Source organism: Aythya marila, assembly GCF_965140915.1.
Source record: "Aythya marila genome assembly, chromosome: 4".
NCBI classification, from domain to species: Eukaryota; Metazoa; Chordata; class Aves; order Anseriformes; family Anatidae; genus Aythya; species Aythya marila.
In genome coordinates, this window is record NC_139045.1 from 70144519 (window position 1) to 70167916 (window position 23398).

Below are 23398 nucleotides of genomic sequence, written 5' to 3' on the forward strand. Positions count from 1 at the left end.
AGTACAGAGAGGGTGGCAACTGCACAAGTGAAACAAAAACCTGCAGAAACTTGTTATTTGTAAGTACACCTTGGGATTCGTCCTGAAGGTCATCTGGTTTCTTGCAGTTGCTGAACTCAACAAAGAAAAACTAAATGGATTTTGTTTATTCCACTTGCATCAGACAGTACCTAAAGTGCCAATTTCCAGTCTTTCTTTTGTTCTCGCAACAGAAAGAAAGATGATTCCAGCTGCTTGGTCAGTACTGAAATACAGGGGGGAAAATAAAGAAACAAAGGAAAATGAAGGGGTGTCTGGAAGAACAACCAGCTCTCCCTCCCCAGACCTGCTTGTGCTGTGGCAAAGAAGCCTAACAACCCTGTTCGTGGGAAAGGGCCCACAAAGCACCCGAGTAACTGTGCTTTCATGGAAAGGACCATTTGAAAAGGCTGCCTTGCCACATTTTTATTTGGAGAGCTGGGCACAGAGTGAGGCTGGGATGCCCTGCAGGGCCAGCGGCTTTCAGAGGGCTGCCGCTGCTTGGAAAGCCCCCGGAACAGATGTGGAAAGCGATGGGCCAAATTATTCACTGGTTGCTCTCTGAAGGGTTTACGGGTCTTCCATGATTTGATGGCCAAGCATTTGGTTTCTGTACTCTCGGCAAAGCCAACTCAAGCCTGGTCTCGTCGCTGAGCTCGGTGCTCCCAGTTGGGCAGCTCTGGTGGGGACGTGATGGTTGGGGAGCCTCACGACTCACACCGGGTTTTGCTTCTCCTACCTCTTGCAGATGCGAGAAACAAAAATTCACGGCAAAACCACTCTGCACCTGTAGAACTCTTCCATCTGGCAAAGAAACCGGGATTGTCTTTTCATCATTGGACTTATTTTTTTTTTTTTTTCACATAAAGACACGTTGTGTCAAATTAGTCAGAAGTTTGGAATATGTACAAACCGCAGTGACTGTATTTTATTTTTGTATATAACATGGAAAACCTCCATTTTTTTATAATTTAATCACATGCATATTCAATATTTATTTTTTAATTTCTAATAAGTATTTTAAAATACCTAAGTTATTCACATTCTGTTGATGCTGTTTCTCCCATCTGTTTCTATTCTTTTTTTAATTTTCTGACCTTCATCTTTTTCATTTAGTACAGTAAATTTTCTCTCTGATGCCAAGTGCTACTTTTCTTGAAATCCTTTTTGTACCGTTTCTTGATTTTTTTTCTTTTAATTGATGGACCATGTAGGCCATTAGAAGAAAGAAAACTGTAACTAGTACAAGTAGCATTAAAGACATCATCAGGTGAAACAGGTAGACATCTGGTGGTTTGGGTAAGGTGTGTAATGTGGAATTCTCTCCAATTCTTATTCCTTTCTAGGAAAAAGTACTGACATCTGTATGTCCTGGTGCTGCTTCCAGTTTAACTCTACCATTTAAGTATCACTCAGTGTTCCTCAGTCTTACTGCGTGCCGGCGTTGCAAATGGAAATAATATTTTTGTGCCTTGCATGCTTCTCATGCTCTCTGGTCTGGGAAAAACTGGCATTCTGGCCTGGAAAGATCCAGGCTTTGAATGTTTTACATATGTATTAAAATATTTCTTTGTATCTTTTGACAGATTATTTGCATTTTGATTTTTCACCTAGGTTTTGCATTGCATCAGCACAAGTAGTTCTGCACCAAAACCCCTTTGTTACGGAGCATATTCCGCTTCTTACAGCAGAAGCTAATAAGAAATGTGTTGAAAGATCTGTTGAATTGTATTTCTTCAAATGACACAGCGCTAATCATCAGTAAGACTTGGGAAGGCAGAAATGCAGTATTTGTTTTGCAAACACTGTTTTCTTCCTTTTGTGTGCGCTGTCAGCTCAGCTTCTTGATCTTCCCTTGGTTAAGCCGAGGAAGGAAACGAAGATTGAAGTGGCGATTACAGGCACATCGCCTCTTGCAAATGTCTTTAGTAAATAATTTAGCAAAAGAATTACTTCCCTGCATTTGACTAGAGCACGACTTAGTAAGATTGACTATATTTTAATCATCACATTTGTGCTTTCAGTTATTAGAAGTATTTTGTTACATGGCTATAAAGGCTTGCAATTAAAACGTAATGCTTCTGTCTCATACAAGAATGATAAACTCCTATTTAAACATTTCAGGAGATGGCCAATCTGCATCCGTTGAATTGGTGTTTTGTTACCCAAACACCCATTTTGGTTTTCAATGCATCACATGCACAAACATACGCATATATATTTTTTTTTTTTGTAGCCCTCTATTTCCCTTCATCTGCTGTATGGACTTAGATACTGGATGTGGCATGTTGTCTTCCAGTCCAGTATTTTATTTTCAGTAGGGCTTTTATTTTACAGGAGAGCTGCCTCTTCCCACGAGAGATTTTTGAGATACCACTTGGCCCTTGCTGTTCTATGTTTATTTCATACCTGCAGCATGAGAAACGCTTTGGGGCTTTATTTTCCTTCATTCTTAGATTATAAAGCCTTTAGGGATCCTCTTCTTTTGCCCTTGCTTTTGGGAACGCTATGTTCTATGTCATTCTGTGCCTTATGCCGTATTGTAGTAATAATTCACTATGTAAGTAATTGTTCCATTCCTGGTTATACCTTCTACGTAGCTCACTCCCACTTTAATTCCCCTTTTAGCTGCAAACCTGCCAGGTACTCAACAGAGAGCAAATATTTACTTCCTGGAGATTTTCTTTAATCAAATGACACAGCTGTATTACCCTTCCCTTTGGCTGGAACATGAACTGGCTATTCACAGGGAGAAATTTCCTCCTTGAGAAGCAGACAGATAATTCAAGTAAATTCGATAACCTCAGGGTATATTGTTTTCGTACCGGTCTGCTGACGTGAAATCTGTTCATCTTTGCAACCCTTGGTGTCAAAATATTTGTGATGTTAAGGCAGAAATTACTAAAAGTCCCATTGCCAAGTGTGTATTATAAACAGGAGGATGGAAACGTAGGTGGTTGTTTTCCAGGAGATGCCAACTTCGGTTACGCGGGCTGAACGGCGGCGGTACGTAACACGGCACGTCCCGAGGAGGTGGTTTTTGGGGGGCTGGCAGCTTCTCCGTGCTGGCTGGGAGCATGATAGTGCCTCCTGGTCATGTTCCTGTGTGACCTTATCTAGGTGTTCCTGCTCCAGCAGGGGGATCGGACCAGATGATCTTTCAAGGTCCCTTCCAGTCCCTACCATTGTGTGATTCTGTGATAGAGAAGAGACGTGGGAAGAAAGCATGATCCCGAGCTCTGAGGCTTGCTCCTTTTCTGGTCAACTTTATTTTTTTTCCAACTAAACCAACCAGATTCAGTTATCTTTAGGATAGACTCCAAAGCTTGAAGGTTGTTTTTGAGAGAGGACTGGGGCGTTTTGTTCATTGTGATGGTGAGTATAGGGAAATCTCTGCGTGTCTTCTGAGGTACTGCCATGTCTGATTGTAACTCATGAATTTGTTTTGTAAATAAACACAGTTGTTTTCCTTTTTTTTCCCAATTGTGATCAAATTACAGAATAAGTAGAAAACATAAATCTGTGTTACGAGAAGCTGTCAGCAGAATTTTCAGATCTTGCCTTTCAGTCTCGTAATGCAGGAGAACAACCCAAATGGAGTCAGCTCAGTAACATTGTCAGGATCCAACACATCTCTTGCATCTACCTTCATCAGAAGTAGGATGTAGAAATGTTACTTTCAACAAGACAATTTATTTTTCCTCTCTATACTATCTCACAGAATTGCCAAAATTTGCAGTTAGGCCATATTAAACATTGAAGTCAAGAGGAGCACACACTGTGTGTTAAATTTAGTAGTATTTCAACACCATATGAAAAGGTTTTCACTAAAACCCTTATTTCTATTGAAAATTGACTTGATTTTTTTTTCTAGTAGCTGAAAAAGAATTATTTCAGATAGTGTAGTGCCAGTTTGAAATCCACTCATTGCTATAGCCAGGTGTGTGCTAAAAAACCCAAACCTGCCCCTAGCCTATGTATTGCCGATGCCATAGGAAATACCGGGGAGGATTTGAGGGTGAGTGCAGGCTGCCAGAGGTTACCCCCAGGAGCAAATTCTGTCTCAAAGCAGCCGCAAAAATTCTGTCTCAAAGCAGGCTGTGCAAGCTCCTACATCACCGTGCCACTTGTGATGTCTTCACACAGAAAGAAATCGGAATAAGTCAACGTTGTTAAAAACTGCAGGTATGCTGATTTCAGGTTCAAAAGCGCCTTGGCGTGTTGCCATTTGTTTTTTTTTTTTTTTTTTTTTTTCCCCTACTCAATTCAGTGATTTATGCCAGAAAATCACTCCCGTGATTTGGTCCGGGTGGTTTGAGGTAATGAGCATCAAAAACACTTACATGAAATGTACTTTTAAAAAATGATCTGAAATTAGTGATTAGGAATGAAAAGGCCATCAATTTAATAACTGTCATCAGTATAGTAGTATTTCCATGTATTATTTATGAACAAATATTTGATAATCTGGCCACATTTTTCATCTCTAGTGTCGTTTATTTGCTATTAAATAAAATATGAAAACTATTAGAATTTTATTTAACCCAAGCAAACTCTGTAGTAAAACAAAAATCAGTTTGTCATCAGTTATACTTGGTGGAGTTTCAAATTATCTTCCTTTGATAGGAACATTTAGCAGATTGAGGCATATTTAAATTATGAGGTTTGCACTTAGATCACCTGAAGGCGGATTACTATTTATATATTTAAAAAAAGCAAAATACACAGAAAAACACAACCCTGTGCTCTCTTTTCAGTAGTGATGAATGCAAGAAAGAAAAAAGCTCCATCGTTGAATTTTAAGTGTGATGTATTTACTTAGCTGTGCTTGTGTATCTACTACTAAAATGCCATTTATACAACTTGGTCTATAACCACGTTTACAGACTATACCAAGGGATGATACTTGTGTGGCTGCCAGAAGAGGGTAATTGGGGTATTGGCTATTTTTTTTAATTGCTCAAGTTGCGTTTTCTTCACCTAAAAATAACTAAATGGATATTTCTTTCTGAACAGTCATACCATTGCTCGTATTGTTTAGCACAGATGAGAACTGAAGGAGAGTCTTAGGCAACGGTTGAATTAAATTGTAGAAGCCGTGCTTATCATATGAGCTGTAATTTCACTCCCAGTAGGGCTTTAGATGCTACTGAGCTGTCATCTAAGTCCTATAATAGATCGTAATGTTTCTTAAGTTAGGTTTTGTTTAAAAAGAAAAAAAAAAAAACTTTTTCCTGAATGAAACATGGAAGCAAGCAATGAGGCTGCATTGCTCGGAAAACAATTCATGTAAATTGGAACTGCGAAGGAGTCATCCTGCAGCCTCCGGTGAGCTTGGAAATGGGAGGACGTAATGGGGAGGTAGCAATGAAACTTAGGGCAAAGATTTGGGAAGCTGGTAGGTGGGTGGGGTCCCATGGGAGGCTGCATTGGTGTCCCAAGGAGCTGGCAGCACCCTGAGGACAGCAACCTCCTGGAGGATGGCTGGGGAGGATGAGCGGATGTATCAGCAGGGGCTGAGCTGCGCCGGTGCAAAAGGGCAACGTATGGGTGGAAGAAGGGAGAGGCTGCAAAGGAGGAATTTGGAAATCCTGCCCTGGCACGCAGGGATGGTGTGAGGAAAATCCAAGCTCAAGTTGAGACTTGAAAGGGATGTCAAGGGCAAGAAGAGGTTCCTGCCAGCGCGAGAGCAGCGTTAAGGACCTGGAACTTGTCTCTGATGGGGCTCAGTGGGGTGTGCTCTACCCTGAGGCTGGCAGCAAGTGGAGGGTTGCAGGGCTCGATTGAATTAGAAGATCCTGTTCATCTGGCATCAGCAGATGAAGGCATCCAACGATACTAGGTTGGTTCTGTAGCTTTTGACTATAGCCAATAACTTCAGATTTCCAAGTTTTGATGTATTTCTGAATCATATGCACTTGGGTCTTTGCTGAGAAGGTGTTAGTGTTGACTCTACCTATGCTAAAGGAGAGTAAGGAGTTCAGGACAAAGCCAATGAAGATTTTACACCCCCAATAAACTTACTAATGCCATCCTCTTGGAAGCCCTTTTAATGCTCAGGGAAGATCCTGCTTAGCTAACGCTTGCGAAAAGTTGGGACGAAGGCAGGAGGTAAATCAGTGGGCAGGTCAACAGCTCGAGCTCAGAGGGTTTCCTTGAAAGGGTTCCTCAGCTGCAAAAATTGCCCCTTCAACTTTGTATGCTGCCCCGTGGGGTGTTCATGCAGATGCCCTTCTGCTCCTTTGGCTTCTCGTCCCACAAATACCTGTTTAGCTGGTGTTTGGTTTTCTTATCATCTTGCCTATGGCTAACTGCAGTGGGTTGGGTGGTTTAAAGGAGACAGGGTAGTAAAAGATGGCTTTTACTATCCGTGTTTTTCTAAAAATCAGGAAGAACTCTGGGTATGGTTAAACGTAAAACAAGCAACATCCAAGGTAGTGTACAGTCCAGATTTAAACATTTACTTTGTGATGGCATATGTTATTTCTTCAGCTATAGCAAGCATGCTAATTAAATATGGATTTATTTTACTGAAAATCTTTCACGTTTCTAATACAGCTGTGAGCTGAAGTTTATTTTGGCACACTGAACTGTGCTGTCCTCTACAGTTTATTAAATGCTTAATTGAATCCCTCTGGTCTTTCATTGTAACCACCTGAAAACTACTGTCTGAATAACAGTGATCTTTGTTTCATGTTCATAATTTAGAGCTCTGGGAAGCAGAAATTAGCTTGCATTAATTGTTATTTTGCGCAGTAATGAGTTACAAGTTTAACTTGAAACTTCAGTCTTAGCACATTGGGGTCTCTTTCACTTTAATGGCAAACTGTCATTGATTTCAATAACATCAAGGCTTGGTCTGTAAAGAAAAGAAATATTCCAATTTATTTGGAAAATTAAGTACAGAAAAATGCTGTTTTCAGGCTTATTCGATTGTGTAAACTGTGGAGCAATGCATATTTCACACTCACTTCATGTGCTGTAATTCCTACAGTTCTCAAGTTATGCGTGCATTGTCTTCATGGGTTCCAGAAAAAGATTTTGTTCTCCAAGAAGCTGTTTTGCAATTAGCGACAGTGCTGGGGGTGTAATGGGGAGCCGGGACTGGAGTGCCAGGATCCGTGCACACGAGGCCGGGCGATGGGACATCAGCAACTTGAGCAGAAACTCATGAACCTCTCCGCTGAACGAAGCCAAAATTTAGGATGAGAATCCAGGCAGATGGAGGAGCCGCCACGAGGTATTAAGGAGTGCAGTTGTGATAGGAGGGGGGTTGCACAGGCTGCTAACAGCGAGGAGCTGAGGTAGCCAGTTGTTTGCATCTTGTGAAAGCAATCCTGTCTTACACACCCTAATTCTTTTATGCAACACAGATATACCTATCACTAAGAAAATAAATGTATAAACCAGACTGGCACTGGCAGTCCTTTCTGATTCCAACAACAACAACTTCTTTGGTTGTGGAAATGTTTCGTTGACAGATGAATATGATTTTTATTGGTCTTAATTTCTACTTTTCGTACTCGTGTCTCTGAATGACTAGTTTATGACTGTTTTGGTGATCTTTCAAGGGTTTACCCAACAGGATTCTGTCATCATTTTTATGGTTTTGTTTCCCAAATGGCTTTTTATCATACGGCTTTTTTTTGTGTTAGAATGACAGTAAGTTTTTTCCTAACCTGGACCTGCCAGGATTTTCTTGTCTGGACCTTACAAAGGACCACTCCTCTCTCCTTAACTTCACTTTTCACGTAACATTAAAATGTTCAGCACTAGTAGGCAATACCAAGAAGTAAATCAAAGTGTGCACATGATTCTGTTTGAGGCTGCTCTAGGTGATATTTCCCAAACACAGTAGTTTTAATAACACAAATATAATTTTACAGGCCTGCAAATGTCTATTGTAGTTTGTTGCTGGCAGTAGGAACTTCAATTAATTGGATGTTGGGAGACCTTGGTGCATGCGACAGAGCAGAAGTGTGAGCTGCAGGCTATATAGCTGACTTCTTACAGGTCGTGCTTTAAGGTTTTTCTTTAAGGGTAACACAATATAAGTTTTGCATACCCTTTTGAAACTGGGACAGTGACGTATTGCTGACGCGACTAATGTCTATACCAGGGCTGAATGTATACCTGTCCTTGGTCTCATTTGATGTACCTATCGAGGGTGACACCTGAGTTGTAATGGGAGGTCTAAATATTTTATGGATTAGCTCTCACAGCAAACTTGAGTGTTTAATAAGTGAATACTATACATATTTTAAAGATGAAGAACCTGGATACATAGAAGGGAAGTGAATTAGGATGACAAGGGTGATGGGAGGCTGGTGACAAAGTCGGGAATTGATTGTACTTTTCCTGAATCCTTGCTTGTGCCTTAATCCACCTAATTTCTCCCAGTTACGAGACTCCTCGGTACCCTTACAAAAGCACTTGCCAACAGATTTCCTCTAGGCTCCATCTTAGGCAATGATTTTGCAAACCGAACAGAAAGGACTGTGCTGTGTCATCAATTGAGATGTCAGTGACTTAAATACCAAAAATTGATGGGCAGCATCCAGTTCTACTTGTCAGATACAAGAATAGTCTTGCTGTGCATGATAGAGGAGGTGCTTAAGGAAGTGCTAACTGAGCTAAACCCAAGCAGGACGGCAAGAAGCATTGGTATGTAAGCAGTACGCATTGCCATCTCATCATCTGTCACTGGAAACACCTCTGCCAGCGATGTGCCCTGGGTAGTATGAACTTGAGGTCATTGCAGACCCGTGCTTAAAGGCTGACCTGGCACAGTTCGTTCATTGCTAGGCTCCAAACATCCCTGTTGCTGTGCACTGGGCAGCATAAGAGCCCAAGTCTTTGAGTTATTTAATACCAATAAAGCCAACTTGTTATTAATTTCTTGATAAAAGTCGTTGAGTTCAGCGGTGTGGGTTCTGCATGGGACTTCTTGCAGAATTCCAGTTGAAATCTGGTGATCTACGGTCTCTGGTGCTCTCAGAGGGGCCACTGTGGGCTCTCTTCTCAAGTTTATTTCTTTCACGATGCTCTATAGTATAGACATCCCTCTTCATCAGAACTTCTCGGTAATAATTGCTTCTTGTTAATAGACGTCAGGAGCGGGGTAAGATTTATATCGATAGGTGATGCCAATGAAAGATTGAGATTATCCGTTCTCTTCATGCCTGGTGGGAGCAGAGCAATAGCCAACAGTTAGTGGTGAGTTTTTGGAGCTGCAGCTCTGCAGGGCACAGAGCTGGAAGGGAATTTCTAGGTTACCTTGAACTCCTTTGTATCACGTCTATCACCTGATATAGCTCAGCCCCCAAGATTTTATTGGGCTGATGTTGATCTTTCATGAACACCTTTGAAGTACTCAGGAGGAGGTGAAGACACCAACATAACCCTTGGTAGTGTAGTCAATAACCCCCACCAAAACAAACAAAAAGCCCACAACAACCTAGAAAACACAGTCTTTTGGTGCCTGGTATTTCTTTCTACAAAGGTAGTCGTGTATCTTTCTTTTTTTTTTTATATATTTTCTTGGTAATCTGAATACAGTGTGTTCTTTAAGACATTCTTCTCCAGCATTGACTTCTATTTTTGCACCCTTTCCAACATACAAACCACGGATGCCAGAGCTGGCAGCAGTGTTTAACTGTTTTTCTTGGTAATCCCATCCACAATGGCAAAATTGCCCCCCCTCCCCACTTGCATTTAAGTATTACAAGGGAAACGTGATCTCCTTCTCTCTTGGTGTGCAACTTGGAGTTGAGCAGCACACCCAGAATCACCTCTTTTTGGGCTCCAGTCCCCTACTCTGTCAGTGTGACAGAAGTCTTTTCTGATGGCAAAGCTTTAAATTTTGGTTTTATCAAAGCACATTTTGTTGGTGCAGTCCTCCTTTATCCATGTTCCAAAATGCCTGTGTGATTGGACTGTTGCTATTATTTTTTACAGACAACTATTACTGTTTTTGTGATGTTCACAGTCATTTTGGCCAAGATTTTCCATGTCTGCATTGTTCGTGAAGATGATGACAGATACCCATTAGAAACATCTCTATTCAGAGAGTTCTTAATTGACAAATATGTCCTAGGGTCTGTCAGCTAACTGACTCCTAATCCTTTTAATATGTGTTTGTTTTTATCAGTGTTGTATAGCACTCAGTTTTTGGCCAGAACACTGTGTAGTGCTAACTCGGACATCCTGCAAAGCTCTAATACCTCATGCCTTCATGGTTACCTTAGGTGTTGGGTGTTTAGGAATAAAAATCAAGATGATTACTAATGAGAAGGATTTGCTATTTGGTATAAATAATCAGTGATGTGCATGCTTGCAGTGTCCGGATTTCACCAGTCACTCATTCTGCGCTTACATTTGCCAGATCTAGTTTGGAAATAGATGTTTGTACAATGGCCCATCAGTTTCTACAGTCGTACTTTATTGAGAGCATAATCTGCTACTACAAAAGAGATACAAACCAGCCTTTAATAAATACTCATGGAGTAGCATTCTAGTAGAGGAAGTGAACATGGGATCTCTATTAGCGTTTGGCTCGAACATGAACGTGCATGCGGAGCTGCACAAAATTAGAATTATTCTTTCTAATGCATCTGTGTGGGTGTTCCTGGTTCCTGGAGAAAAGACATATTGCGTTCTGCAGTGTAACTCCGTGTGTACCGAGGGGAATATGTAGTACAACTTGTTTGGATCAGAAAAAGGTAAAATTATACTGTGATGTTCTTACATACTCGGTAGTGTGAGCTGCTCAAAATTCTGTTTTTGTAATTATCCTGATTATTTACGTTCTTTGAATGTCCTTGTGAGAGTGATGTGTCGTTCTTTCTGGCTAAAATTATTTAGCTGTTTCTTTCCTCAGTTAATGTAGGGGGAAAAAATCAATATAAAAGATAATATTTTAGCATTAGTTGATCCTACAGTCTTATTCCATTCCAGCATAGCAGGCTAAGTAGCAAATGCTCTTAGCAATTGTTTCTGTTAGTGGAATTTTGAAAGCACTAAGAGAAATCTTGATCCGTGGAGACAGTACAATAATTCACATTGACATATTTTCCCCATTTGCCACGGGGCAAGTGGAACTCTTAATGCTCCTGTACAAAACCTTTTTCTCCTTTTCTCTCTCTTTTTTTTTTTTTTCTTTTCTCTAAGAGCAGAACGGTAACAGTGGTGATCATAACAATGGGTTATATGTAAAAATTCAGACTGCCCTGAAGCCACCAAAGGGGAAAAAATCCAGAAAATTTACTGTCACTGTATCTTTGCCTTTTTTAATGGAAACTGTCGTGCAATGAATATACATATATATATATATATATATTTGCATACTTGGTAGTGTTTTGGGAGGTTTGTTGGCTTTTTTAAGCAGGGAGGCACCTCTGGGGTCAGCGAGCAGGTAGCAGTGATTGTAAAACAAGCTTGTTTGAGCTCTGCGTCTGCACATGAATTGATTCAAACAAAAAAAATCTCTTCTGAATCCATTCTGTGCCCCTCGACATACGCTCAGCGCCCAACAGAGGCAGCCATGCCAGTGATGTATACACAAGGAATATTTGTTATCCATTGTAGTATTTTGCCTCCAGCTTTGAGAGACCCAATTTTATCTCCCCTTCAGCAGTAGCAATGATGTCAGCGTGCCACTTTTTTCCTTGGATGGTTAAAGAGCTGAGAAACTGAACTGTTCAGTGATAAAGATTTATGTAAAATATATATAAATTTAAGCCATTTCACCCATTTAGTACAGTGAAACTGTCTCTGAAATGAGATTTAAAGATGAGTTCTTGAAAACTTTGGTTGGATGTTCAGGAAATAATAGACAGTTGACTTCTAATAGTGCCAGAAAGAAAAATTGCACTGCGAGGAGCAGTAATGATAGATGGCCAGATGTATTTCTACTCAATGTGCATCGTGTTGGATGTATATGCTACAAAAATGTGAGTGTTTTATTAGATTAAAAATTAACGAGAACAGTTTTCTAGGTAAATTAGCGAACAATTTCATTGGTGTCTCTCTGTCTTTCCCCTCTCTCCTCCCCACCCCCCTTTTTTTTATTTAAGACCGCCAAGAGACTAGGCTTAGGTCACAAATGAGATGAGTTTGATGACCTCAGCCCGTGGCCTCGCAGACATCTGTCTACATCTCAAAACATCCATAGATTTTAGGACAATTGGAAATCTCTTGTTAGGAGCGGTCCAGGAATAGACTGAGAACACAACTCTGGTTGCGATTGTAAGACCTCAGCAAACAAAAACTCCTCCTTTTCTGCTCAGCACTTGATACTGTGTTGAATTTACAGTTGTGGTGCTTGAAAGGGAAAGCATTCAAAGCACTCTAATTGAACCAAGGTAGTGTGGGTTGTTTCATTTATTTTTTTTTTCATTAGACTATTTGTTATCTACATGAATTATGCTCATTCCTCTCTTGTGATAGTTCTCTGATGTGGGTGCCTCTGTAATGTTAATCACGTAGGTGCAGCCTCTGGGAAAGACACCAACTTTAACCTTTCTGGGTCATGGGTCTCAGAAGCCACATTACTTAGAGATCAGCACAGTACAGCCATACACAAAGTATTCCCATTTATTTCCAGGTCCTTCAGGAAAATTTGATTAATTATTTATACGTTATCTATAGACGTTTATTTATTATTGCAGCTCAGTTCTCTCTGGCCTCCAGTAGTTAACTTAAAGTACATTTTTCCAAGGTGACTTCTGCATCTGTGCTGTGTCTTGCACTGCTCATAAGGCATATCAAATCATTTCAATTAAGAACCCAATCTGTTTGCAAAGACGTGGTAGTATTTCCCTTTTTGTGTACGTCTGCTGAACTTTCCTCTTCCCACAGTGATGTACAGGCCTGTACTGTGATCACTCCTTCAGATGCATAAAATAATGCAAATTAATAAAAGCTGATTCTAAGATCAGCACCTCTTCTTCTGGTCATAGGGATAGATAGGACCCAAGTAAAACATGGGAAATTGGAGCAAGGAAAAAGTAGCTTGAGTGTTTATATGCCATAAGATGTTTCCTAGAATTAGGTGATGAAGCAAAATCTTGTGGTTTTTTGATTGCATCGGTGTTGCCGATTTTTAATTGTTAAATGTGTTTCTTGTGACCTGGAGGTTCACGTGGCATGTCAGTGTAGTGAGAAGTAATAATTCGTTACACAAAAGGAATATTAGATACCTTGCTTCATAAAAAAGAAGACAGAATACGTTAAGAGGCTGAATAATTGTCTCGACAAAAGAAATAAAAAAACTGAAAAGAGTGAGATAAGCAACGTGGCATTAACTGAAGCTGACATAATGTTCCCAGTGCCGTTCTACGTAGCCCTCTGTTGTCGGAGGCTTACCTTGTAAAACTACCATAGAAAGTTCTTGTCTTTATTTTAATGCCTTCTGTTTGCAGAGCAGGATGAACTCTTTGAGGGCTTTTTAGGGTCATCATGAGCCGTGAGCGCTGCCAGTGTGTCCACACGGCAGCCTTCCTGCACCTGCCTGGCCCGACAGTAACCAGCTTCATAATCCATAGCAGTCGCCGTGAGGTGGTGGAGCTCCCAAAAACACCCTTGTAGGACCACAGCTGTGATGGGATGCGGTACAAATTGGACACAAGAGCTGTCAGGTACCCTTTGGCCGCGTGGAAGAGCCAAACCACTCCCAAGACAAGGGGTTGGCAAACGCTTTCATAAGCTGTGTCCCTCTACAGCATTTTCTTCTTGTAACGGGGGAAGGCTTTTGGCAAGTTTACCCATAGATCTTAACGTAATACCATCATGTGTGGTGCTGAAGCGCTGCCTTAGCCTGTAAGTCACAGTATTTGGCAATAAATGCAAACTCAAATAGCGCTAAATCTGTTGATACTGATTATCACCTACCTGAATCAACTCGTACGCTGAAGTTGTGTATTATACAAATACAAGTGGCATGATCAAGTCATGTTTTTGTTAGGAAAACAGGCATTTTCTCTCTTTGCATTATTCAGCAATACAAAGGGAGCTTTTTCAAAGTACATGGTTACCTTATTACTGTGTAAATTGCCACCTCAACTGATGTCTTTTAGGATTCGAGTCGTATCTCAAGCCTCGCATAGTGATAAGGATTTCTTGCAGCTTACTTGTCAGATGTTGAGATTTAAATCTTCAGCACGGGAAAGTGAAAAAAATATTGCACAAGAATCAGTATTTTGGTTTAGTTAAAGAAAAAAATGTGTATGTTCAAATAAAAATCTTTGTTAGGTAACTATACACGTTAGGAGGGGTATAAAAATATTAGTTTGCTGCTAGATGTATGGAGACACAGCACATATAAAATGTGTTTCCGTGGCCAATGGGGTATGCATTTTACTTACGAAATCTTGCTAGTTTCTTTTTACTGTTCCAAAACCATCAGCCGTTCCCTGTTACGGATTGCCTTGCCCCTATATTGTTCCATATGTTGTAACTATGGAATTGATTTTCACTGCCTGTCTCTTACTTGCTGCTGTTTTCTCCATTCGAATTTTTCTGGTTTCTTGGAGTACAAAGGGCTGTTTGTGGAGATTGCTACTGTCTTTTACCTATTTAATAGGATGTTTTTCTAATTTTAGTACAAATTGCTGGATATACTACTTTTAAAATGAAATTGAAGCGAGTCAAATGTGATCCAGTTAGAGCTTACACTTTTCATCATAGCCCATTCAATTCTTTAATAGTTATCCGTGGGTAGATTTTGTTACATTCAAAGAATTTTTTTCATTTTTTTTTTGGCAAGCCAAGGGTTTTCTGCTGCTGGTTACAGCTGCTGCTCAACGTGCAAATACTGAAGGTGTCTGTACACAAATGCTGAAGATTTACATTGTGGTATTATCAGATTTTAATTGCTTATGGACATGATCAGCCAGAGGAAGGGAAGGCGCTGCTGGGAGCTGCGGCGTGTTTCAGGCTCTGGAGCAATGCTTCACTAGAGGTCACTTTTTGCTCACTAATGAACCATCTCTTATCTGAGTGGTGGGTGACAGCGGAGTGCTGGCAGTGCAGTATTTCATACGGGCACAAAGCTGGCAGTGTTCAGTCGGGAAGAGGATGAAATTCAAGACTGATAACTTGTAGTCATCCCAAGTGAATTTGACAAAGCAAAAGGGTTCACTTCAATGTCACAGACATCTGCAATCCTCGCGCGTGGTTGTGTTCATGGCCCGTGGTAGCAAAGCCACTTTGTTTAACACAGTTTTGGCTTTTGCATCCTTTAGCATCCTTCCTAGTTTATCGGATGTGTTATCCTCTTCGTTACTTTGGGAGACAAGTCTTCAGATGAAAACTTAGTGAGATGTTATTTTGATTTCATGCGCTTTTTAATAGTTTTTGGTGGATTCCTCAGTTTTCTGTTACGTTTCAAACACGGAAGTATGATATACTCTACGCCACTTAATGAATGGGTTTGTAAGTGTGACTGTAATTGTTTAGCAACTTTAAAATTACCTCTGCTCCAACTACAGCTTTTTTTTTTTCTGGCTCCTAGTTTTATAACTTCTACAAAAATAAGGTCTTAAGTGTGTTGTGAGGGAACTAAGGAGACAGCAGAGCCTACCGGAGTGCAAATCCCATTACAGCACAGGGACCATTACCTTACTGCCAGTGCAAGCAGGTAGGAGTGCACAGCATTTTTAAAGGTGCCAAGTGGTACTGCTTTAGCCTCGTGCCAGGCCCAAAATAGTAAATCCCACTTCAGAGCAGAAAATTGCCTCGGGTTTGGAGTAACATTAGTTAACTGCTCATGGCTTCAGAACTAGAGCAGAGAGAGATGAAACTCCTGAGCATCTCTCTGCTGTCTTCTGGAAGTGGCAGCGGCATTGACGTGTCCTTGTCCTTCTGAATTTGAATTTCTGCATCCACTGAGTTTCGTGGCTATAGCAAAGACTGAAACAAAAATGAAGACGTACCCTGACAAGAAGTTCATTCAGGACGTCTGCTGGTGCTGCTCGGCCACTGGAGAGTTATTTATTCTCCATATTACCTTTGAAATGACTATGACTGAGCAGGTTATTGAATGTATGACAAACTTGCAGGTTTTTGATCCCTGCAGTTGGCTTTGATATGTATGTCTGTCTGCTACTTCACTTGCTGCGTCTTGGTGTACGGAGCACAGCATCACAAAGAGGATCTATTTTTCATTAGGAAGAGGAACTCAGATTTCGGAACTGCCCTGTGTGAGTCTGAGCCTGCTGCCCTTCATCGTACAGAAAATAACACCTTGCTTCATGACCAGGCCCACAGATTTAAAACTTAAGAAGCAAATTACTGCTCAGCTGTAGCTTGCTACAACCCAGTTCTGTACAAGTAAATGCAGAATGTTGTTATTCTCGTTCATTATGTTGAAAGGACGTTGTATTAAAATTTTTAATGGCACTTTTCATGTAATATATTCTTCCCAAACGCCTGTTGGAACACCTTTTGAGACAGCTGGATTAGTGCTCTCACTCACTGATTGAGGGGCTCTCGGTAGCCTGCAGGATTTTGCTAGCTACGTTAGCTTTTTAAGGACTTCCCTGGGACGAGGAGCCTCAGCACAGAGTCTCTGCAACTTACACAATTTGAACGGGCTCCAAGATTTCAGACAGGTGAGAAGGAGAAAGCCTCCCCCTGGGTTACAAACACTGTTTGTTCTTTCATGTTAATTGGCTCTTCGTTCCTGGGAACACAGATTGTGCTGCTTCTCCTTTACCTCGTACAATGTCAAATCCCCAAAGCAGCCCTGGCAGCGCAGAAGGGAGCGAGCCATATGGGGCAGGTTGCAGTTGTTCCTTCAGGTCTGGACTGCTTCCACTGTGAACAGATGGACAATGGCTGACATCCACTAATGGTTCTCGATAGGTTTCTTCTGCTGTTCATCTCTATCTTCTTTTTCTCTTCAGCCAGAACGCAGACCTTCCTGGAAACGCTCTGTTAACTCCTCTTGACTAGATGGAAAATGATACTTCTTATTTCATGATAACCAGAAAATGCAGAGGATTTAATTCCACCCTGGTTCTTGTGGTTTCAGCACTTATATGAAGAGGGTGAGATCAAGAAGAAAATCCCTTAGTCACTTAATACAGATAACATCAGAGGAGAGAGGTTTTTTTGTGTTCACTGGTTTGAAGGGAATTTATTCTTCCTTTCATTCAGCACACTGCGAGCTTTTTCACTTTTGTGTGGCTGTTATTTCCAGTATAGAGCTAGTGTAGCCATTCCATTTTGAGAAAGGAGCGGTACGCGTTTGGCATTTCAGAAATGACTTTGAATGTTTGACACAGCTGAACTTCTTGTTCATTAAGTGGAACTTTAATCTACTGCTTTGATCCTTTGGTAAACCTTCTTTTCTACAGTGGATGAAGGTCCTCTATTTTATTTCATGCTTGCGATGACCACCATTTCTTAAAGATTAAATGTCTCCCTTTTGTCAATTACTCTTTTTTCCATTTTCCCCTCAGAACCTGCTGAAAATGGTTCTCCAAAATGGCCTTTCTCTTTCACATCTACCAGAAAGCATTAACTTTGTACAGTGGGGGAGTTACACAGAGGAAGTAATACATTAAAAAAAAAAAAAAGCTCTAATTATAATATGCAGTTGCAAAATGAAAGTAGACTGATCTGTATGTGTGTGTTTTTATTAACAAATGCTTTTCAGGATCTCAGTGAAAGAAGGAAACATTTAAATCCAAAGTCTTCTTTCCAGATTTGAAATAAATTGCATTGACTTATTTTGATTACACATTTTCAAGATCTATTTTTAGGATAAAGTTGAAATGTTGAGCCTGCTTTATTCAGCCATTCTTTTCTTCTGACATAAATCCCCTTCAGGATCTCCTAATAGCATCTGCGAGATTTACTATTGACAAAAGCTAAGATATTCCTTTGAAACAGAATCTTAGATTTTGATTAAAAAGTGCACAAAGGTTTTAAATGATGGCTTTACAAACTGTTAAAACAGGCGTTCCTATGAATGCTGCATGTTTGATAATGAGGGAAAAACACGCATGAACGAGCCAGCACACACACCTATGGCAAAATAAGGAAAATTTGTAAGTACACAATCGCAGTATCTAGATGTAGGAATACTGTCAAATCGCATTATTCACTTTAAAAAGAATTCGGCAAGTATCTTGGCTCATGCTTAGATGATACAACAGTAAAACTTCCTCTTTCAGTATCTTCAAAGTCACATCTGCTAGAGATATCCTACCCTAATGTATCTAATTTGTGAAAGCCCAAGGTCATGCCCTCCTGATTAGAGATTCTGAGGGGAATAAAACTTGTACTTAAATTATACATATGGCTGTTAACAGATACACTTAAAGCAATGTATTTACTCTTCAGCACGTGTGCCTCCAGCTGACTCTTCAGAAGGCAGGAAACAGTTTGGGGGCTTTGAAAAATGTCGTAATTCTTGGTGCAAAACAGAGAAGACTCAGCAGCGTAATGTTACTGTGTTTTTTGTGTGTGTGTTTTTTTTTTTTTTTTTTAGGTTATAGTGACATCAGTGCCAAAATGTCATAAAAGGTTTGAAATTGTTACATTCTGGGGAATATTTCCTTATATTGTAGCTGCACAAATCATAGCCTAAGAGATGTGAAGAGGACCGAATGTTTTGTGACCCAGAGGCGATCTTGAAGACATAGGAAATAAAATGGATAGGGGTAGCTAAAGGCCTGGCTGCAGTCAGCTGGTCTGCTCCTGGATTTTCTCACACTCGGTCTAAAACTAGGCCACTGAAAGCCACTTAGGGGAGAAGGAAAAGAAAGCCCCGAACTCTGGGTGAAAGCAAGCTTGATTTTCTTGCACAGAAACAGCATCGCATTGCGTTCTGCAGTTAAACTTCATTCCCTCCTCAGTTATTTTGTTTTCTTTTCCACCCTGAGAGTCTTCCCGGCTCCCTCCCTAGAGCAGGTGCCTTGTGGCAGCTGTCAGAGAGCAGGGTGGAGAGACCTTGCGACTTGGGAGACAGGGTCAGATAACCTCTCTCCTTTAGCAGGTGCAAATCAGCTTGCTGCTATTGAAAGAAACGCAGTTGGCCGGTTACAATCAGCCGAGGGTCCGGCCCTTGGTGTTTTCCCAGGAACCATGAATTTGTGATGCGTGCGCGCCCAGGGAGGGGAGCAGGCACGTCATTACCTACAGCCTGCGTATTTGTTAAGCCTGCATACAATCAGAAAAGAAAAAGAGCAAGCATATGAGTCCCTTCATGAAGTAGCGTAGAGAATACCAAACTGCAGTATTAATAACCTCCTGTTATTGAATACTCCATCTGTTCATCATGCCAACTTATCCTCACTTGGAGCACTCCCCTTGTCATAATATTTTGTACCACACTCCCCTCCCTCCTCGGAGCAGCAGCTCCACTTCAGAACTAAACATTCGCCCAGTCGCCTAACCCCACCGAGGAAATGGTCTCATTGCCTGGGTCTGTTTACGTTTCTATATTAAAAAAAAAAGCTCAGATTTCCTTTCAGAATTTTCATTTTCGCTATTAATTTATTTTTTTTCCCCCGAGATGCTTCCATGTCCATATTGCTGTTCGCAGACACCGTGCTCGCCGTCTGAGCGCGCTCTATCCCTAACGCCTGCTCCTGCTGATACTTTGCCACATGGCAATGAAGAAGAAAAAAAAATATATATATAAATATATCCCCATTTTCTCCCCAGAGCTTTGATACATAGACATTTCCGTATTTGCTAACACCTATAATAAATAAATAAAGCGGTTAGCCACTTTAAAGTGATTAGAGCCCAATTTATTCACGTCAACCCCACATGAGGCACTCGGCTAGCTGCTGTCCTAGGGATGTGTAGGAACCGGGGGCTGTTTGAGGGGATTTTTGTCGGTGCCCGTGCTGAGGTGTGAGGAGATGGAGGCCGGTCAGGGGCTGCACCACCACGTCCTGGGAGGGGAGCCGCCTCCCCATCCCGCTGGGTAACGCGGAGGACGAAAGGGAAAGCCCAGCTTGGGTCGCCGAGGGCCATCTGTAAGCTAAAAGCAGGGTTTCCTAAAAAAAAAAGGGGGTTAGTTTACAGAGGGGGGGGTCCCCAAAACCAGCCCCCCCCTCCCACCCCGGGCCCAGCCCGCCTGAGGCGGGCGGCGCCGCGCACGCTTTGGTTGGCGGCCGCCGCCGCCGCCGTTTTGGCGGCTCGCGGGTCCCTGTGGCGGGCGGGGCGGGGCGGGGCCCGCCGCCATCAGCGGTGGTAACCGAGAGCAAGAAGTTCCCGAAGTGAACCACCGACGATTAATGTTAATAATTATTAATAATAATTCAATCGGGCGATCCATCGATAATATTAACAGTAATTTCATCAAACGACCGATCAAGGAAAATTAGTAATAATTATTAATGTTTTCCGAACGATCCATAAATAACCTTTATTAATAGTAATTACTAATAGTTTCCTAAAATGAGCCGTCAATAATAATTAATAGCTAATAATACGTTCCTGAAGTGAACAGGGTGACTCATGAGGTTACATTGCAGGGGAGCCCTGTTTGTTGTGAGGCGCCCTAGGGGGTGAGATGAGTGTATGGGGAGCCCCGGGTCTGTCCTTAAAGACCAAAATGAGGCAAAAAAACTCTGTTTTAAGTTCTCTTGGCTCTGTCAGAGAGCTGAGGTGCTGCCATGCTGCAGCACATGGGTTGTGCAGCTGGTGATACGAGCCACAAGCCTGCAGTGAGTGTGGTGTGTTTGTATATGGGTGGGCCAGGCGTCCCTACAAACTTCGTGCCCTGACCCCAGACTCTATCCCCATCCTGCTTCAGATGACAGGAGCAAGGTGCTGGATTTCTGACTTCCACAGGGCTGGGGAAGGGCACATCGGCTGCTGGGGATAACCAGCAGACCCCGCGCTGTGGGACCCAGGAGTGTCCAGGTCCTTCCCTCCAGTGCCTCAATGCTTATAGGCAGCACCCACCATCTCCTTAAGTGCGCACCATGTCAAGTGTTTTGTTTTGTTTTGTGCCCATTTACAATTCTCCCCCAATACTGTGTGAAAAAAGGAACTGTTATCACTTGGGTTCGTGTTATGGCCCTGTGTGGGGTGAGCGAGCAGGCCTGGGGTGAGGCGGTGCGGGGCTGGCAGGACAAGCGGGTTGTGTGTGGTCTGTAATCACTTGTGAGGGAGGGAAGAAACACAGGAAAAAATAACAAAATGAGAGGAGGGCTGATGTTTTGGCAATCTGGGGGGTCGCAGTGAGCATTAACACAGTTAATATCGAATGCAGTGTTAACGTTGGATGCAGTGTTAGCATTGAAGGCAGTGTTAAGGTTGAACGCTGTGGTGATGTCGGACAGCGTTAACGCTGGACACAGTGGTAATTATGTTAATTATTAGTGTTAACACTGGACTCAGTGTTGATACTGGAGGCAGTACTAACGCCGAACACCAGCACCGATCTCCCACCACCACCACAAAAGTTCCCAAACCCCACCAGCACCGAGAGCTTTCCCTCCACCGCCCTCTCTGCCCGCCCCACTCACTCCCCATCCCCTCCACCCTCCGTGCACCACCAAATCGAGGCGGCGGCGGCGGCGGTGTGGAGCCACCCAGCCTCCAGCCTCCGCCGGCTCGCAGGCGGCGAAGCCGTGCGCGTGCGCGTGCGCGCGGCGGGCGCGGGGGGGGGGGGGGGGCGGGCGGTGCGCGCGGGCGCGGGCGGGCATGCGCGCGGGCGGGCGCGCGCGCGCCGAGGCGGCGGAGCCGAGGGGCGCCCAGGCAGCGGCCGCCATATGCCGCGGCGGCGCCCGCCTGCCCCCGGCCCAGCCCCAGCCCCGGCACCGGCTCCGGCCCGGCCGTGCCCCCCCCGCGGCTTCTTCCTTCCCCTCCTCTTCCTCCATCTCCTCCTCCTCCTCCTCCGCCCCGCCGCTGCTGCCGCCGCCCGCCCGGGCGCAGCGCTTCAATGGGAAGTTCGCACTTGCTGAACAAGGGCTTGCCGCTGGGTAAGGAGCTCGCTTCGCCTCGCCTCGTCCCGGCCTGCCGGGATCCGGATTGGGATTGGGATTGGGATCGGGATTGGGATCCGGATTGGGAGCGGGATCGGGGGGTGTGCGGGGAGCGGGGCTGGCCCGGCGGCTGCAGCACCGCTGGGAACTTTGCCTGGCCGCGGTGGGGGGCGGCAGTAACACAGGAGTCGGTTCCTTTTTTAACTTCAATTTTATTTCTTAATTCATTTTTTTAAATCTCAGTTTATATTTTTGATCCTTAACTTTCTTGACTTTAGTTATTTTTTATTTTCATTTTTATTATCTTCTCAATTTCATGTTTTTACCCTTTCATTTCATGTTTTTATCCTTTTAATTTCATCTTTTCATCCTTTTCATTTCACCTTTTTATCCTCTTAACTCCATCTTCTCATCCTTTTCATCTTTTCCTCTCTTTAACTTCGTCCTCCTATCTTTTTACATTTCTTATTTTTTTAAATTTCACCTTTCTAACTTTATCTTCCTATCTTCCCAACGTTACCTTCCTTCTTAATCTCCCCCCTCTCAAATTAAAACCGGGGTGGGGGGCAGAGACGGAAGGTTCACAACTTGCCCGCCGCTCGAACTCATCCTTTGGAAAATTAAAAAAAAATAATAAAAAAATAAAAGCAGCAGCGGGCTGAACGGCCCCGCTTTCCGCCGACCTGGTGCTCGCCCGTCCCTGCGGCCCTTTCCCAAAACAGGAAGTTTCCGAGCGGCGTTTTTCCCCTGGAAAAAAAAAAAAATTAAAAAAAAAAAGTGCTCGAGGCCTGCCCGCTGCCACGGTCGCCCAAAATCCGCAGGCGGGTTGCGTGACCCAGAGGTAAGGCTGTCCTCCGGGCGCTGGGCGTCTCTTCTCCTCCCTTTTCCTCTCCCCTTTTTGTATTTTTTATTTATTTTTTTGTCGCTGTTGAGGCGCTGCCGAAGGCATCTTGCGGCTGGCTGCTGGGTTTTGGGGTGACGAGGTTGGAGCTACGCCCCTGCGCGGGGTGGCCGTGCCTTATTGTGTGAACTCCTGGGGGATTTTTTTTTTTTTTTTTCCTTCTCGCAGACCCAAGACAATGTCGAGCCTGTTTATAAACATTACCGTTTTGTAAGCAAATGATGCCGGGGGAAGGCTATGAAGCGGAGAGCGGGCTTGTTTACCGTGCAGGCACCCTTCCCTCTGCTCTGCTGCTTTGTTTCCCTCTTAAACAGTAAATTCAAAAGTCAGCTTCTGACCGACAGCACCGAGCAGGACAGGGTAACCGTAGAAAAAAACCTGGTTATCAGCGGTGGCTTTCAAAATTTCACCTGTTGTAACCTAAATTAAACAATTGGACGTCACGCTATATTTTAATAACTGCTGTCCTTATCGGGAAGAAATGTTTGCTTTTAGGCCACGGCGGAGCGGCTCCAGATAATCATCC

The 23398-nt window shown here is 42.8% G+C and overlaps 1 protein-coding gene across 6 annotated transcripts in view; it reads left to right on the top strand.

Annotated features, from left to right (window-relative positions):
* CTBP1 (C-terminal binding protein 1) overlaps window positions 1-23398 on the top strand; it is a 228122-nt gene that overhangs the window by 139637 nt on the left and 65087 nt on the right. Inside the window, exon 1 of one of the 6 annotated variants that reach the window (XM_082759295.1) lies at window positions 21712-21968. The exons of 3 other annotated variants lie outside the window; for them this stretch is intronic. In XM_082759295.1, the coding sequence (XP_082615421.1) occupies window positions 21929-21968 (40 nt within the window). In that variant the 5' untranslated portion in view covers window positions 21712-21928. Of the gene's footprint in view, window positions 1-21711; window positions 21969-23398 lie in introns of those variants that run through there. 2 more of the 6 variants (XM_082759294.1, XM_082759297.1) reach the window with 2 other exon arrangements.